The 16,195-nt window shown below is 39.0% G+C and overlaps 2 protein-coding genes across 10 annotated transcripts in view; both read right to left on the bottom strand.

The window, feature by feature from the left end:
- Positions 1-1,820, bottom strand: part of trpm3 (transient receptor potential cation channel, subfamily M, member 3) — a 150,918-nt gene extending 149,098 nt beyond the window's left edge. For 4 of the 9 annotated variants that reach the window (XM_044368825.1, XM_044368847.1, XM_044368832.1 and 1 more), the window contains exon 1: positions 1,525-1,817. The gene's annotated coding sequence lies outside the window, so the exon portion shown is untranslated. Of the gene's footprint in view, positions 1-1,524 lie in introns of all 9 variants that reach the window. The other 5 variants (XM_044368870.1, XM_044368874.1, XM_044368853.1 and 2 more) reach the window with 3 other exon arrangements.
- A 2,701-nt stretch (positions 1,821-4,521) lies between these two features.
- The window catches only part of cemip2 (cell migration inducing hyaluronidase 2), a 29,206-nt gene continuing 17,532 nt past the window's right edge, over positions 4,522-16,195 (bottom strand). The window contains exons 12-24 of the mRNA XM_044368813.1: positions 15,695-15,783; positions 12,348-12,479; positions 11,815-11,850; positions 11,470-11,625; positions 9,695-9,872; positions 8,708-8,923; positions 8,376-8,578; positions 7,911-8,093; positions 7,440-7,659; positions 7,183-7,287; positions 6,910-7,055; positions 6,620-6,726; positions 4,522-6,507 (exon numbers count right to left, since the gene is read on the bottom strand). Coding sequence (XP_044224748.1) covers positions 6,308-6,507; positions 6,620-6,726; positions 6,910-7,055; positions 7,183-7,287; positions 7,440-7,659; positions 7,911-8,093; positions 8,376-8,578; positions 8,708-8,923; positions 9,695-9,872; positions 11,470-11,625; positions 11,815-11,850; positions 12,348-12,479; positions 15,695-15,783 — 1,971 coding nt within the window. The 3' untranslated portion in view covers positions 4,522-6,307. The remainder of the gene's footprint in view (positions 6,508-6,619; positions 6,727-6,909; positions 7,056-7,182; positions 7,288-7,439; positions 7,660-7,910; positions 8,094-8,375; positions 8,579-8,707; positions 8,924-9,694; positions 9,873-11,469; positions 11,626-11,814; positions 11,851-12,347; positions 12,480-15,694; positions 15,784-16,195) is intronic.

Genomic DNA, 16,195 nt, shown 5'->3' with positions numbered 1-16,195 from the left:
GGAGATTTACATTACTCCTCAGGGCAGCAAGGACACCAGGAGAAGGGTTGTCATGGAAACGGACCCCTATGTGGCAGTCAGAATTGTTTAATTATTCAGGACCACCATCAACTGGAACCACTGAACCGATTGAATGTTGAGATTAAAAAATGATACGATGTGGTGAGTTGGGGAATCCAGATAAACTTAACTTGAATATACTTAACTGTTGAGCTATAAAACTGCTGTGTGGACTCAGCTAATGACTATATGCTGCCATGCTCACACCCCCCTCTCTCTCTCTCTCTCTCTCTCTCTCTGCCTCTCCTAGCATCGTCCCTAAGATAAGGGATGGTCTTGGGTGTCTCACCTCGTTAGTTAAATCCTCCATAAGAGTCTAGGTATCACTATGGACCAGGATCTGACTCTGGATCAACATGTCAAGTGTCTGTCTAGCTCTTGTTTTTCCCTGCTGAGAAACATAGCTAGCAAAGCTCAGGCCTGTTGTGTCTCAAGCAGAGATGGAAATGAAAATTCATGTTTTTATATCGTCACGCCTTGACACCCGTAACTCCCTTTTCACCTGCCTCAGCAAAACATCCCTGGATCGTTTACAAGTGGTCCAAAATGCTGCTGCTAAACTGTTGACCAGGTCTCATGTGACACCGATTCTGAATGCTCTTCACCGGCTCCCCATCAAATTCAGAATCCAATTCAAAGTTCTCGTGATCACCTATAGAGCTCTATTTAATTGTTTTTATTGTGATTTATGTCTATATGTATGTTTATGCTTTATTTCTTCTGTGAAGCACTTTGTGACGTCTCAAAAGGTGCTATATACATAAAGTTACTTACTTACTTACTTAATTTTCATGCAAACATGCACATTGCACACACTTCCACTAATCTAAGGCAGGCAGGAAGCTATTCTTTCTGTCAGTGGTCATGTCAGTTTCTGCGACAGGTGAATACCACTTTGAATATAAATTGGCTCTGGGACTTAAAGAGGCAAGAGATGTACATACATGTGGCCAAGGTGCCTCCACTAAATAGATGCTCATGCCGTCTGTCATACAAAGACAAAATGCAGCAACTGCATAATTAGTCAACATTTATTATCCCCTCCAGGCTTGGAGGGGATAATAAATGTAAATATAACACTGTGCAGACATGCATGCAACATTCTGCACACAGTGGAATTCACTATTTGATGCAAGACTGACACCCTCTATAAGGCCATCTTTACAGTCTAAATGTTAATTTAATGGTAAAATTCTTGGATGGAAGGTTTTGCTAACATTAATGAATAACTTAAATACACATTATCCTCTTCAACTAAAATAAATTAACATTATCATCTATGGAATGATCAGCAGCAGATTTTTGAACTAAGTATACATACCAACTCAGTATACTGACAATACTTATCATTGAAAAGAATTTAATCATTTTTCTTTTTTTTCATGATAACAAAACAAAAAGAAAATCCAACAGACCCCCTGCGATTATACCAACTGACATGTAATTCAACACAATGCTGCTCACCTCCTCCTTCACGTGGGAGCGGGGCTGGTTCAGTGGTGGGGGGGACTGGGCTGCCGAGCCTGAAGCTGCATCTGTTGGGCCTGGCACCAGACAGGAGCAGGGACAGCTTATTTAGTATGAACAGCTTGCTAAATGTTTTTACTGCATTGATTAATGTCGGCTTAAATGTAAACACTCTGAACTTAATGACTCTATGAAGTTATTAAGTAACTAATGGTAGGGGAGCAAAAGCAGGCTCTTTCACTATGGACTAAGCTAACAGGTTAATTTCCACCACTCACGGACTACAACACCTTTCTTTGTGAAAAATCGGGTGACTACCTGTCGCAATTAGCTAGAAATAAGCATAGAAACAAGGCCATGGTTCAGCCTCGTTTTGGCCTTGTCCTGTCTCAAAAACTGACATCCATAGAAGTTTGGTGTTATCTTGAACCGGAGCATCTGCAGATTAATTTCATACACGACATGTTATAATGCATTGATACAAGATGAATAAATCCTCGTTTTTGTTATCTTTGCCGCCATTTTGATTGTACACACCTAGTGGAGATCTGCGCTCTGCTGAATGCGCTTTTCTGGTTTTATTTATATTTTAAAATATTTTTATGCTATATAAATGTATAATTTATATAGCATAAAGAAAGTTACTACAAAACAAAGCCAAATAGTCAAAGCAAGACAGCCTAGCTATCTCACCAGCTAGCCCAGATAGCCAAATTTAAATTTACTTACTGAAATTGTTATTTCTTGCCATAATCATTCCTCCTGTTCATACTGACCATTAGAAGATCCCCTCATAATACATTTAAAATGTAAGTGATGGGAGACAAAATCCACAGTCCTCCTTCTGTGCAAAACTGTATTTACAGGTTTATCTGAAGCTAATATGAAGCTTCAGCTGTCCAAATAAGTCAAATCAAGTAGATATCTTTCAACATTAGTCTTTTTGGTGCCAAGGTCCTTCTTATTGTTACCACAGCTCAACAGGGAAACACTGTCTGGGGAAACACTGTCTGAGGAAACACGAAGAGGGAATTTGATGTTAAAAAGACTGTAAATGTGGCAGATATCCACTTGATATGACTAACTCAGACTGCTGAAGCCTCATATAAGCCTCAGATAAACTTTTAAATGCATTTTTGCACAAAATGACTGTGTGGACACACTGGATTTTGGCCCCCATCATGAAGCACATTTGAAGGGGATCTTTTAATAGCCAGTATCAACAGGAGTAATGATTACAGCGAGGAAAACCTCTTTTAGTGTTTTTATGGGCACCAGACTGTTGTTTTAAGACAGACATGAAAAGTTGTGACCCTATCCTTTGACACTAAACTCTTGTTTTTTCTCAATTGTTACTGATGTTACTGAGTAACTGTTGTTACCGATCTCTGCATTGGTAAGGCAGCTTTATCTCCTGTTTCTCTTTTTCTACAATTTCTTTTTGTTCTTTGTCTCTTCTGTCTCATTTAACCTTAAAAAGAAAGGTTAGAAGGCAGAAAAATCCCAGGAGTAGTTAGTGTTAAAAACAATAAAAGAACAGATACAGTAGTTACTGATGTACTATAACGTAGAACGTGTGTTGCTATAGCTGTACTCTCATTGAAACAATATACAGTATATTGCCAAAGGCGACCGCCCGCCCACACTCCAACGCACACACACATACACACACAGCGTCATATTTTTAGCCTTGGCATTTCTCTAATTGTATTTGCACAGTTCAAAAGCCTGTGTATTACATAATTAAAACTCAGCTGTAAAGACACACGTCCATGTGACAGAAACACAATCATCAATGTTTTTTTTTTCTTTTTAAGAGCATAAATATTACTGAAAACATTTCAGCAATGGTAGATGTGAGGGAAATATTGTAACGGTCTGTCCTGATGTGAGCATTTGAATGTGTCAAGGCCAACCTAAAAAAACAAACAAACAAAAAAAAACAGGGACCTGCAGAGACCATCAGTGAAAGACAATGAAAAAGATGCAGTGCAATCCAACCATTGTCTTTTTTTTTCTCTTTATGATGCCTGGGAGTCAGATGATACTGTCCTCATGTGAATCATTTTACTGGCAAACTGAGTCGCATCTTTTCCAGAATAGTGTGAAGTTTGTGGGAACACTCAGTCTTCATTGGCCCTTTTATAGACAAGAAGATTCACTATCTGAGCCATATGGTGGTCTGTGGTCTGTGAGGATTGCACCATGTGTCTTTATGCAGTGACAGTTTTTATATCATCTTCTTGTCGAAGATTTTCATACACAAGCACACAGAAATGATGTTTCTCAACAGCAGTAGTATGCCGTGTTTTTATCTAATAAGGCCTGTGCCTGAATTCATACATTATTTATCCAGTAACCTGCAGTTTGTACCTTGTGGTTCGTTGTCACACGAACTGTTGACTTTGAGACAAGTTGCCCCTTGTGGATAATGAATTCATAATTTTCATCCATAATTAATCGTAGTAAAAGCCTATGCTCCTTCCCATCTTGCTACTATAGAAATCTTTACATCTCATACTTTACATATTTGATAGAATATGTTAACTGTGATTTCCAGAGGCTCATTAAAACTCTGTAATATCCCTCTTGCCACTTCCCATGTTGGTGAATGATGTGGTGAAATAAACAGTGATGGTTATTTTGTAAATCTAAAGTCACCTTAGCTGGAAAAACATTTGTATCATTAGATCAGGAATTACACACTAAATATTTTTTGACATCTTTCAGACACTATTCCTACTCCACTATCACTTACATACAAATTAATTGTATTGATTTCATTTTCTGACATTATTCATTTAAGAATAACATTTAATTTCACAGTTCAAGGCAGGAATTCCTCAAAAATACTAGGCTGCCCCCAAGTGGTGAAGTTACTGAGGTGAAGAGCAAACACGCTGAATATGAGGTATCATTTGCATTTGTCAGACCTGTCACCTGAGATTGATACTCACCTTTAGCTACTGATGTAAGACAGTGAAGAGGTAGAAGTTTATCACAAAGCATAAATGTTTATTTAATTGGCAATTTCATAACAAATGCCAAGTTTCCATATTGAAAGAACTGACTTCAATTTTTCCATTATTTGACAAAAAACAAACACACAGTAAATTGACAACCTGTTTGACATGTCCATTACATGTACAGTTTGAGTTATAACATTGAACACTATTTACAAAGCTCACGTCTAATTAAAAAAAAAAAAAAAAAAAAAAAATTAGGAACTCTCTGGTTGTGCATTTTCAAAGCATCAATTGAACAAAAGGCAAGGTTCGGAAACATTTCTCTCTCTCGTTCTTTTGCTCTTTTTAACAGTAGAGTGGTTAAAAGGCAACAAGGTAAATGTCTTCTCTCTATCTCACATGGTCAGTCATACACTCACACAGTCACACACACACAGTCACAGACAGGTACTTATCATTGCTCAGTGGGGGAGCCCTGCTCACATCCAAACACCCTTTAAAAAGATTATATACTGTAAGTATCAACATAAAGCCTTACAGCTAGAATATGATCTGTATGCATTTTGTTGCTAACTACTGTATAGCCAGGGTGCCACCTCTAAAAATGCACCCTGGCATCATATCTCAACATACTGTTTTGGCAATAATGCACATGAAAAGATCATGTATGAGGCAGATGAAAGGTTAAACATTCAATTTTGTTTAAGAAAAAAAAAGAAAAAAAAAAAGAAAAGTAATCTACAGTATATGTATATCTGTGCTGTACATGTGGCCAGCACTTGAGACACCATCACTGTGAAGAGATAAATAAACATATGAGAGATAAAAGATCCAGTAAATCCAGGTAGGAATCCATATAAAGGTGCTTAAAGTATTTTTTTTTGTACAGCTGCACGATGATCAGAGGAGGTTTTCCAGTTAAAGATTCAGTTGTTACAGACATCAACTAAAAATATGTGTGTGTGTGGAAAAAGATTAATGGGCTACATACTGTCTCCAGATGTGATTAAATTATCTCTTTAATGCTATTTTTTGTATGTCACAGCTACGCAAATCCAATAAGGCAAGATAACCAGATTTAATTCACTGCAAACTATTATGTCTATATGACTCTTTAAATACTAATATGAATATGGCTTGGTTTAAAAATTATAGGTGTTTTGCAATAAATAACGGTAACAGCTTACATATCTAACTGGCTCCTGGCTCTGTTTTAGTACACTACACGTTTTGGCTAAATATAGCTGTTTAATTCTCAGATGCAATGACATTTATTTTCATTATTTCCCTTTGACCTGAGCACATCCAATCCATCTCGTTTCATTTTCAGTTCCAATTGAACATGGTCTCATTTTTCAGGGACAATGCAATTTATTTCCATAATTTCCTTCTGGCCTGTTTGTAACTATTGTTGTGTTGTGTTTTCATTTATGACATAATAAATAATAATAGATGTTAATGGGTGCTTTGGATTTGTTTTGACTGTTGTCCAAGATAAACCATAAAGTTATTGCAAAGCTCCGTTTGATCATTTTTGCTGATAAGGCAAGTTGTGTCTTTAAAAAGGAAAGTGCATTGACTCAACGGCCCCAAGGCATACTTACACATACACACGCAGACACACAAACTAAATCACAAAAATACTCACCCCCACTCATAATAAAATACCTTCTCTCCGCTTGAAACTGGTAAACATCTTTGCCATTGTTAATAAATTAAAGGTTCAGCAGTTCACATTCATCAGCTGGTTGTGTGTGTTTGTGTATCTGTGTGCAAGAGTGTTTTGGGTAGGTAAGTTGTATAGTTCACATTGGTCATTGTAGTCCCGTGGCTTTTTTTAGCAGCTCCAGGTCTTTGCGTGTTTTAGCTGCATGTGGCGAACAGCCGTATACTTCCAGACCAAGTGGCAGGTAGCGCTCCTGCAGCCCCAGGAACTCATCATCGTGCCCGGCTTGGAGCGAGACCCACGGAGGGGGTGAAGAACTGCCCTGGAATCCCCAGAGTGCTAGACTCTCTGTGGTAAGAGACAGCAGTCAAAGTGTATGAGAAAAGGAGACACTGCCCTGACAGATATGTAGTAACAAGAGAGACAAAGGCGGGAATCAATTTGTGAGGGCGCCACTAACCTTTACTGTGCAGATCAGCAACTTTGGCCACACCAAAGGAGACCAGATATGGTGCTACACCAGTTAGGCCTTCTGGCTGACCTCGTGTTGCCATGAGCACTATCGACCTGTTCAGGAAAACAAACAAATCTGTAAATTAAACAAGAATCTGCATCATTCTGCTATACTGTGCTGTTGGCACAAAAAATAAATGAAATAAAATTGAAGATTTGTTGAAATAGGAAAGTTTCTATGTCCTTGTCACAAATGCAAGTGTGTTGCTGTGAGTCATCTTATTTTCCCTGGCTTACCTCTTTGGTATTCCAGTTTTTAGGTACTGTGCCATCTTGGTGTCCATCTTGGCAAATGAGGTTTTCTTGGTGACTTTCCCAGAGCAGGCATCCACAGACACCAGGAAATACCCGGACTGAGAGAAGGGCATCGTCACCTCATTCACCTGACATGGAACAGAAATAACAGAGGGGTCAGACAGGTAAAACCATTACCCAAAAATTCCAGTCACGTGAAAACACAGTTTCTACAAGGAGAATTTGTTTTTTTGAATTGGAGCCTGGTATGCTCACAGTAATAAAGGAGATGTTTTTGCTTCCTCTCTGTTGCTCTTTGCTGCTCAGAGACTTGATTTGTGTCTGGAGGTAGGACGTCCATGGCTCACTGGAAAACACAAGCTGAGACACAATATATACTGGTTACAAAGATCTGAAAAAGAGCTTAGAATCTCTACACCAGTAAGCAGGGGTGGCTTTTGCACGCTGTATTATCAACTGCTGGACAGAAATTTTATTTACTGGTACAGCTATTTTTATGTAGCAACACAAACCTGTTTTGCTCCACAGCCTTTGCAGGGTTGTGTGTTGAGGGAAGGCATAGGCACCACTGCAGAGGGGGTCTTGGAGTACTTGGGGTACGCCTTGGCTGTACAGTTACAACTCTGTTTGGAATTCGTGGTAGCCATGATTTTCACTCTTTCACAGCCTTTCACTGAGCAGTAGCTGTGACCGTCACGACTGTGCCAGGCCCGAAGGTAGAGCCACAACAACCTGGTGTGATGGCAGGAAAACAGGAAAAACAGGCAGAGTTAATAAACTTTAGGAAACCAGAGTGACAAACATTTCAGAGGGTTTGTAAGTCAGGGCAAACCAGGACCAGGAGTCACTCTGCTTTGTGTCAAAGTTCAAAGCTTAAGCCACTTCTGCTTTTGTGAGCATGCTGCAATATTTCCAAGTGTAATTATGTGTGTGAGGGGTAAAAGAAGAGGACTAACTAAGAGGACTGGAATGTTTTCACTCACCCAGTAGTTTGGTCAAAGAAGTATTTCCTCTCCATCGGTCTCTTTTCTAGCTCTGCGAGAGATGACACGGTGCCATAGTCTGTCATTTGATCAAAAGTGTTGCTTTGCCTATCGTTGATGTCGGCTATGATCTGAAACGTGCTGTCTGATGGGTAACAAAGTCCAACCAGCACCCAGTCATCTCTGAGGGAGAGAAAGAAAGACATCTAATATCACACAAGGTTTCCCCAGGACCTTCATAACTAAAAACATTTAGAAATGTTATTACACTCTTAGGTTAGGTAAGATATTTCTCATGTTGCTAAACACAAAAACAGCACACAATGTAACTGAAGATGTGAATACATTCTGATATATTCTTGTTAAACTCAGTGATAAGTGATAGATATAAATAGATATAGATATATCAGATATACGTTGACTTGCAGCAACCCTGCTTACACATAACTGGCTCTGATGACTCACTTGTCGAAGTTGATGAGCGAGAGGACGACCTCTCTGGGTGCAGGTCCGCTCCAGTGTAGCGTGTAGCTCTTGCTCATCATCAGGATGGGCTGGAACAACGCCCCCTGGCTGTTGATCCCCCTCAGCACCAGAGGAGCTGTGGGGTATTCATCTCTGCTTATTGATAGACTGAGGTTGGGAGCTCCTTGGGTCTGGATGTACACCTGTAGGAGAAACGGGTGCAGTAAAGTCAGGAAGAAGAAGAAGAGTGTAGGGTGATAAGGAAGCATTTTACAGTGGAGGGACAGCACGACTAAGGTGTAGAAGCTGACACGCCGTTTTCTCCACTGTACCTGAGAGTAGCGGCCACTACAGATCACTCCGTTCCACTGGGACATGTTGACACAGCCAGGATGTTTGATCAGGAAGTTGTCTGCTCTGCCGACATAGGTGTCTTTATAGCCTGTCACTGACCCGTCCACATCATGGAAAATTGAGTTCTTGTCACCATCCAAGTCATTCTCTTCAAACCACTGCCCGGGGCGACCAAAGAACGTCCGCAGACCCACCTGAGGATGGTATACACAGAGTGTGTTGTGAATATCACTATACAAATTAAGAGATGCGTAAAGTAGTTAAGTGCAATAGGGATTTGTTAGTGTCAGGTTTAAGTAAGGCAGCACACTGTGCTATACAGCCACTAGAGGGTACCAGTGTTTTATTGTTTCTCCACAGTCCTGACTGTTATCTTCTCTCCTTCTATCCAACCACTGCTTCACATAAATGCTAACTTAGTGACTGAGTTGCAATCTTGTCAATATGAGGGGATGGTTGATGTTGAAGGGGGTGAAAACAAATAGGATGAAGGGAACCAAGAGGATGGACATATAAAGAGAGACAAAGAGAAAGGACTACGATCAATAAAAACTTTGTCTTTCTAAGAAAGTTTTCACAATTGCTCTATTTTTAACAGCAGTGAATCTGCAGAGAAGAAAGATACAAAGTATGATGCAACAGGATCATAAAGAGGAAGGAAGAGAGAGAGCAAGGTTAAAAAACGAACAAACAAATTAGTCACATTTAGGAATTTTTTACCCTGAAATGTCACATGAATTCAAGTCATCCAGTCAAACAAGACAAAATATAGACAATATTAACTATATATAGTGCCTGAAACCATTCAGCACCCTGTTGGACTGCTTAACAGGCTCCACATCAAACTACATTTTAATTTGCAGAAGTAATTGTAATATTGGAATAGTGCACATACATACACTGAACTGTAAAATGTGCTTATGATGTCTCAAGTGAAGTTACATCAAACCTAAATGTGTACTAACAGTGGAGTGGAAGTTGAGCTGGGACAGGTTGTTTCGTGGGGTGAGCTGCCAGGTGTTCTTCAAGCTGAATCCCACTGCACTGGTGTAACGCTCTGGAGTGGGCATAAATCCACGGAACGTGCTCTGTGTGAGCCGCACCGGACCATCATAGATCTGGAAACCTCGGATTGGAAACGTCCTATAGTGGAGAAGGAGAAGAAATGGTCCATGATTGGAAAAGACATTTGACAGCAATAAATAAATGAGAAAGAGTACAGATGAGAAGAGAGAAGTAAAGAGAGTAAAGGGACTGTAATTCAAGTGGACAGCCTCTTTAGCCATGCACTGGCTAAAACCCAAAACTTTAAAGGAGTTTCAGAGAAATATGTTATTAAATCTCCAAAACGATTCAGCAAGCCCATGAGCTCACTATGGAGCAGACATGACATCTTCCATAAATCTTGGTCATACATCCTTGAGTCAATTTTACAGTTCCTCCCTAGCGACTCCAACTACGTTAACATTAATAATGTAGACATTCTGCTTAATGTAGGACATGTGATAAATGGTACATTAACATAAATTTCATTCATATATGAAAGAACTTTACAATAAGTAGACAAGTGAATTTATAATTAAGATAAGACTGACACTCTCAGATAATAATCATATCTGCACCAATTCTCAGCATCACTTAATTTTTTTCCTGTTGAGGTTTTCATTAGTTTTTTTGTAACCCTCTGATGAAGAACCAGTGATAAAGTGTCAATTTCATTTGTTTTCATTATGTGGGCGTAACTAACAGTCACACAAATAAAAAATGTGTCTCATGTAATTGCTATTAATGAAACCTTTTAGGACCTGTGTTTTAATTAAATTATCAAATTACACATCCTTTCTCTCTGGCAAGAAAAAAAAGTGTTGGCAGTCCTGGCAGTAACCACCATGACGACAGACTAACTGACTGAGCCAGATGTCACAGCGCGGTCAGGAAGCCTATAAAATGGTTGTAAAATTGTACACAGTGGTGATAATGGTCACAAACTGACATAAGCTGTAGTTCTTAAAACGAAAAAAGGCTGCTATTTGTCAGTCTCTTGTTTATGTTGCTCTCTGTGTAAAAAAAATGTGATGAGACAAAAAGAAAGACAAACAGAGAGAGAACTGTAAGGAGACCCTGAGACAACAAACTTTCTGATAATGGAAGTCCAACTTAAGGCATTGACTTCAAGGCACATGCAGTGTCTAGTTTATCTATCAGTGAGAGCATTGTCAGATCTTCATATGTTCCCCTCCAAAGATGATGGAAAAAATCCAAATGATGTCAATGATAGAGCCAAGGGAGGGAAATTCAGTGGAAACACTGTCAGTGAGAACTGTGTGTCAGAAAAGCCTGATAACCCAAACAGAAAAAAAACATGCTTAAGTAATCAAAATGCTACAATGAGTAATCCCTTTCTACGAAACCACTGAAGTGTTGCCACCAGTTTTTCATAAGCTGCCTAAAATATCACTGGAGGGAAGTCAGTCAACACAGAACTTCCTTTCACAAGTCCACCTACTGCTTAAAGCAGCTGTAGCAGCCTCATGTGTCCATCTGTCCAACTACCTGATTGCTTTGCTGGTTCTCTCTTCCTTGTTTGTTTTTCCCAACATATTTTTCTTTGCCGACTCCTCTAACACCCTCCCCTGAAATTCCTGAGAAAACTCAGTTTGAGTTGGATTTTCCCCTAAATTCCTCACATTTATCCTTCCTCCCTTCATCAACTTACTCTTTCCTGTTTGCTCCCTCTCACCTGTTTCTAGGCAGCGTCCTCATCTTTGCATCAGTCCCTCCTAAGCCCCAGTATTTATTCTGTCCTCCATTGGTCCCTCTGTTTCGGCTTTCGCCCACAAAGAGAGACTGTGTCACCTCCTGGCTGGAGCCTTCATCCTTAGGGTAGCTGCCATCACTGCAAAATAAGAGGGCGACAAGGGTATAAAGATGTACAAAAATCATAATTCAAGTACACAGCATACAGCATATATCATATAGTGCGTGGTTCTTGGCTAGGTCATCTAGCGGGGAAAGAAGAAAAGCAAATATGGCTGAATAAAATCATTAGACTCATATGAGCAAAGTGATTTAGATAAGTACACACCTGGCAAAGGATAATCCTACTCCATTGTCTGCAAAGCTGCTCAGAGAGAAAAAAAATGTCTGTTATTGAAATACAATGAACCTACCCTGGTAACAAAGTGGTCAAAGAACTTGACAGTATTTTGTTATCTAGCATTCAGGAAATTAATAAAACAGAAAAGAGGTGATCAAAGTACCTATCAGATCTGACAATATATTAAAAATTATGCAAGGTAATTCACAAAAATATTGAATCATCAATCCATCATTATGACTTAAAGATCTATGGAAATCAAGCCAATGTTGAACATAAAGTTGGGTCAAATGATAAGGGTGTAGAAAAGTACATTTCATCACAAACAGAGGATGATGTCTTCACAGGAAATTGGGCTGGACTTATATAATATTGCCAGCACAAATGTTCATCTTTCCAGTTAATGTTTCTATGATTACAACATCCTCTATATTTTTCATCAGAAACATCCCTGTTCACAGTTCCCTTGAAGACACTATAAGCTGGTTTCTGGTCAAATTGTAGCCGGTGAGCCGTCTCACCCTGAGTTCTGGATGACGATATCTCCACCCCGTATCCACGCTCCCAAGTCATTGTTCTTGAAGGAGATCAGTGTGTCAATGACTGCCGCCACCCGAGGGCGGCTAGGGTCTGCATTCTGGTGTGGTCGGAATCTAAAAAACCCACATGACACACACACACACACACACACACACACACACACACACACACGCACCAATGTCAAACTAATTTATTCCCCTAATTTTTCTGCACATGTGGTCCTCATGAAGGTTACTCTAGACAATACACACACAAACACATGCAAAATTGATTTAATAAATTTAACTTTTGGTGGCCTATGAATGACTTATAGAGCCAATAATCATCATATTATAAATCTGCATGCAAAAATAATTACAAGACATAAAGTTTAAAGCACCACAATTGGACCCTTGTGGCTGCAACGATCATTGCCTCCCATATTGTGTCCGACAGTTGCTTTGGAGAAGACACAGTGTCATTAAAAACAAAAAGGTTTACATCACTTGGGAGGGTGAATGTTCTTGGAATTTTGTATTGGTCATCTGCCATTTAGATTAAGAAATACATTCTGTACAAATTTGACATTGTGGCCTGAGTGATAAAGTTACACCACTGGTTGGCCAGCCCAGTGTTGGAGTTTCCCCATTGGCTGTTGCTCTTTCAAAATGAATTTGTGTAAACAGTTTCGATTATGTCCTCAGGGGGTGTTTTAATAACATATACTATATTGTTATAAATAGCCTAAATAGCCTGATATTGCTTTATGCAATTCATAAGTATGTATGTTGGGGAAAAATGGGGCCAGTTCAGATGAAAATTGCCAGGGTGGAATTTTGTTCCTAGTCCAACCCTGACTGGGACCACTACAGAAAATCGCAGATGAACATTTCATATCCGGGAATTTACATTACAGACACTATCACTGACTATCCCTGCAACAAATTGGCCACAATTTCACACACTGACTATACACAGTCCAGTCATATATTTGGTTTTAACCTAGTCTTGTTTGTGATGTGTTTTATGCAAAAGAAATTGTGGCTTTGTTTTTTTTTTGACTTGATGTTTCAGGTAAAGGCTATGTATTTACACTCTGAATACCATGAATATCCACAAATGTCATGGATATCTGGCTGTCGGTTTGCAAAATAAGACAGAAGTGTTGGTCATGGAGAAGTTTTGACCTGTTGGTGACGCTACAAAAAAAAGGTCAGGGGATCAATCGTAAGGACATAGTAATATCTAATATAGCTGCAAGTGGCAATGATCAGGGTCCAAGCAGATTGCAAGCATTTGGATGCTTGTTTCTTATTTAATTGACAAGATGCGAAACTCTTGATTTTCTTTGAAAAAAAAATATTGTGGTCATCATGCAGATGACTTGAGAGATTAAAATGATGAAAGAATTTTGACTCTAGGCCTAGCCGTTTTCAAGATAACTGTGAAAATGTAAACTTGATTATTATAGTGTGACCTTGAGGTCAATGAGTGTCATATGTGCCTGAGTAGTGGGTGAAATTTGCAACCCACCTGCCAATTGTTGGTGTTTCTAGGTCTTACATTTTTTTGTTGCAAAAACATTTTTAGCAGTGAAAAATAATAATATGAAGAAATTTTCACAGGGTCACGATAGGCAACCATCAACTTAATATGACCTCTATAAGCACTTGAGAACATACCACATGCATGAATTGCTACATTGTTGGCAGGTAGGACGTGGCCACCTGGGGATTCAAACCCTGGACCTTTGTATCCTCAGAAAATATGATTTATTGAGTGCACCAGTGGTGAGACATGGTTTCCTCACACCGTCTCACAAGTTGAGGCAATGACATCACTTGTGCAAGACTATTTGTCTATTTAACCTTAAAATGCTTACAACAGTCAAAATGTTGGTTATAAAAATCTGAAGGAAAAAAAAAATCATATCATTCTGCTGGTTTCGACTGTATTGTCAAATACTTTGGTGAAGTTTGATCAAACATTCGGTAAAATAGAAAATGTTGTGCATACAATACTAATTAACACTGAATGTCACTGCGAACTCGTCATTGGACATATCTGAACACTACTTAAAACACTTGATATATAGTATCCAAAGAATGTATGTGTCAGTTTCAGTAGCATTTGAGTGAAACTTGTGGAGATTTGATGTTAATTGATTTTGCATATTTTGAAAACTATAGCATGAGGGACTTCTGAATTGACCATAGGTTGCAGTGAGGCAAAGTTTTTTCACGCATCAGTGGATATGCTGAAAAAATTTCAGCTCTCTAAGAACTACAGTGGAACTTTTGTGGAGCCCCCTAGTGGCAGAATATCCCTGGATTGTGAAGCGAAGCTCAGACCTAGCATCCATACACATGCACCCAGGTTGGTTACAATAGCTTCAACCAATTTTGATTTATGAGTGTTTGCGTAAAATTTGACTTAAAGACACAGGTTTAAAAATGTGTCATTTTAAAACTATATGGAATATCAAAAACCCAAAAATCTGCCAAGTTTGGGAACTTTAGCTGTTACGATATCTGAGACCCAGATACTTTTAGAACACAAGAATAATAATAATCCTAACAAATACAATAGGGTTCCAGCAGCTTTGCTGCTTGGAGGCCTAAATATCCTCTTCCTTGTGTTTCCTACAATCACAGACACATCTCTCTCTCCTTCTCTCATGTAACATTAATACAGCACACATTTTAACATTTAAAATCCTCCCTCTCATGCAACCTCTGTAGACATACATACACTCACATACACACAGAGAGCGTGGCCAGCAGTCTCAGTGGACACATAAGATTTTTTCCGTCTACTTGAGGGCTGTATTTGGGTAGGGAGCTAAAGAGTGGAAACTATCTGTGAAGCCTTGTTTACTCTGTCAACACAAACCTGACAGACCCTCCACTAAGATGCAGCAGCACTGTAGTAATAAGGACATCCATCTATCCCAGTCAATGGCCATATCGTAGTAGATATATACTGTACAGTAGGGAACTATAAATCATTTAAATCACACACAGTTAGTGACAGTGGCATTAAATAAATACATTAGTAAGCCACAAATACCTTAATATTTACTTTCTGTAACTCTGTAGCGGTAAGTTTACATATGGTCACCCACCATAGACCCTCTAACCATGCACAGGCTTTGTGCTAAAAACATATGGACTAATCAGTTGTAAGTCTAACAACTCTAACAAGTCTAACAAGTCCAGCAATTCAAGAAAACACAAAAAACCCTTGAGAGCAATTCATATTTCTTTGCACAGTATAAATGACTATATATTTCTCAAACTGAAAGCTGGCAGTAAAATACTAATAAACACGTTTGCACACAAATACACACCTGGCATTGTTATCTAGACAAAGGTATTCCCGGGGGTCAGCGGCGCTAGCATTGGTGGTCTTCACTCCTTTATCAATGAACAGCCCAGCCTGGAAAGGTGAAAGTGTGATTGCAGTAAAAGTTTTCTTTAAAACTATGGTTAGAGATCCAGTATGTGCCACAGGTCTATTTCTGTTGGATTGACATAAACAAGACTACTAGTATATTTTACAGTGTGGGACCTGAGGCATATAAACGGACTAAATTTAAATCCCAGGTTAGAGAATCAGTGTTGTACAGGAAACTGTAGAAAGTAAGGAAAGAGGTAAACAGAATTCCTGTGAATCATTTATGTGTATGAAAATGTTATGTATATTTACATACTTCATAACATATGGATTAGTTTGGTGTCGCTTAAAACTGAGCTGCAAAAATGAATTAAAGGAAAAATGTAATATGTCTGTCTGCGTGTGTGTGTGTGTGTGTATGTCTTGTGTATATGGAAACCTGTGCTCTGAGTTG

The sequence above is a fragment of the Thunnus albacares genome, chromosome 2 (genome assembly GCF_914725855.1).
Source record: "Thunnus albacares chromosome 2, fThuAlb1.1, whole genome shotgun sequence".
Classification (NCBI taxonomy): domain Eukaryota; kingdom Metazoa; phylum Chordata; class Actinopteri; order Scombriformes; family Scombridae; genus Thunnus; species Thunnus albacares.
Note: the sequence above shows the minus strand (reverse complement) of the source record. Positions and strands in the feature narration are given on the sequence as shown.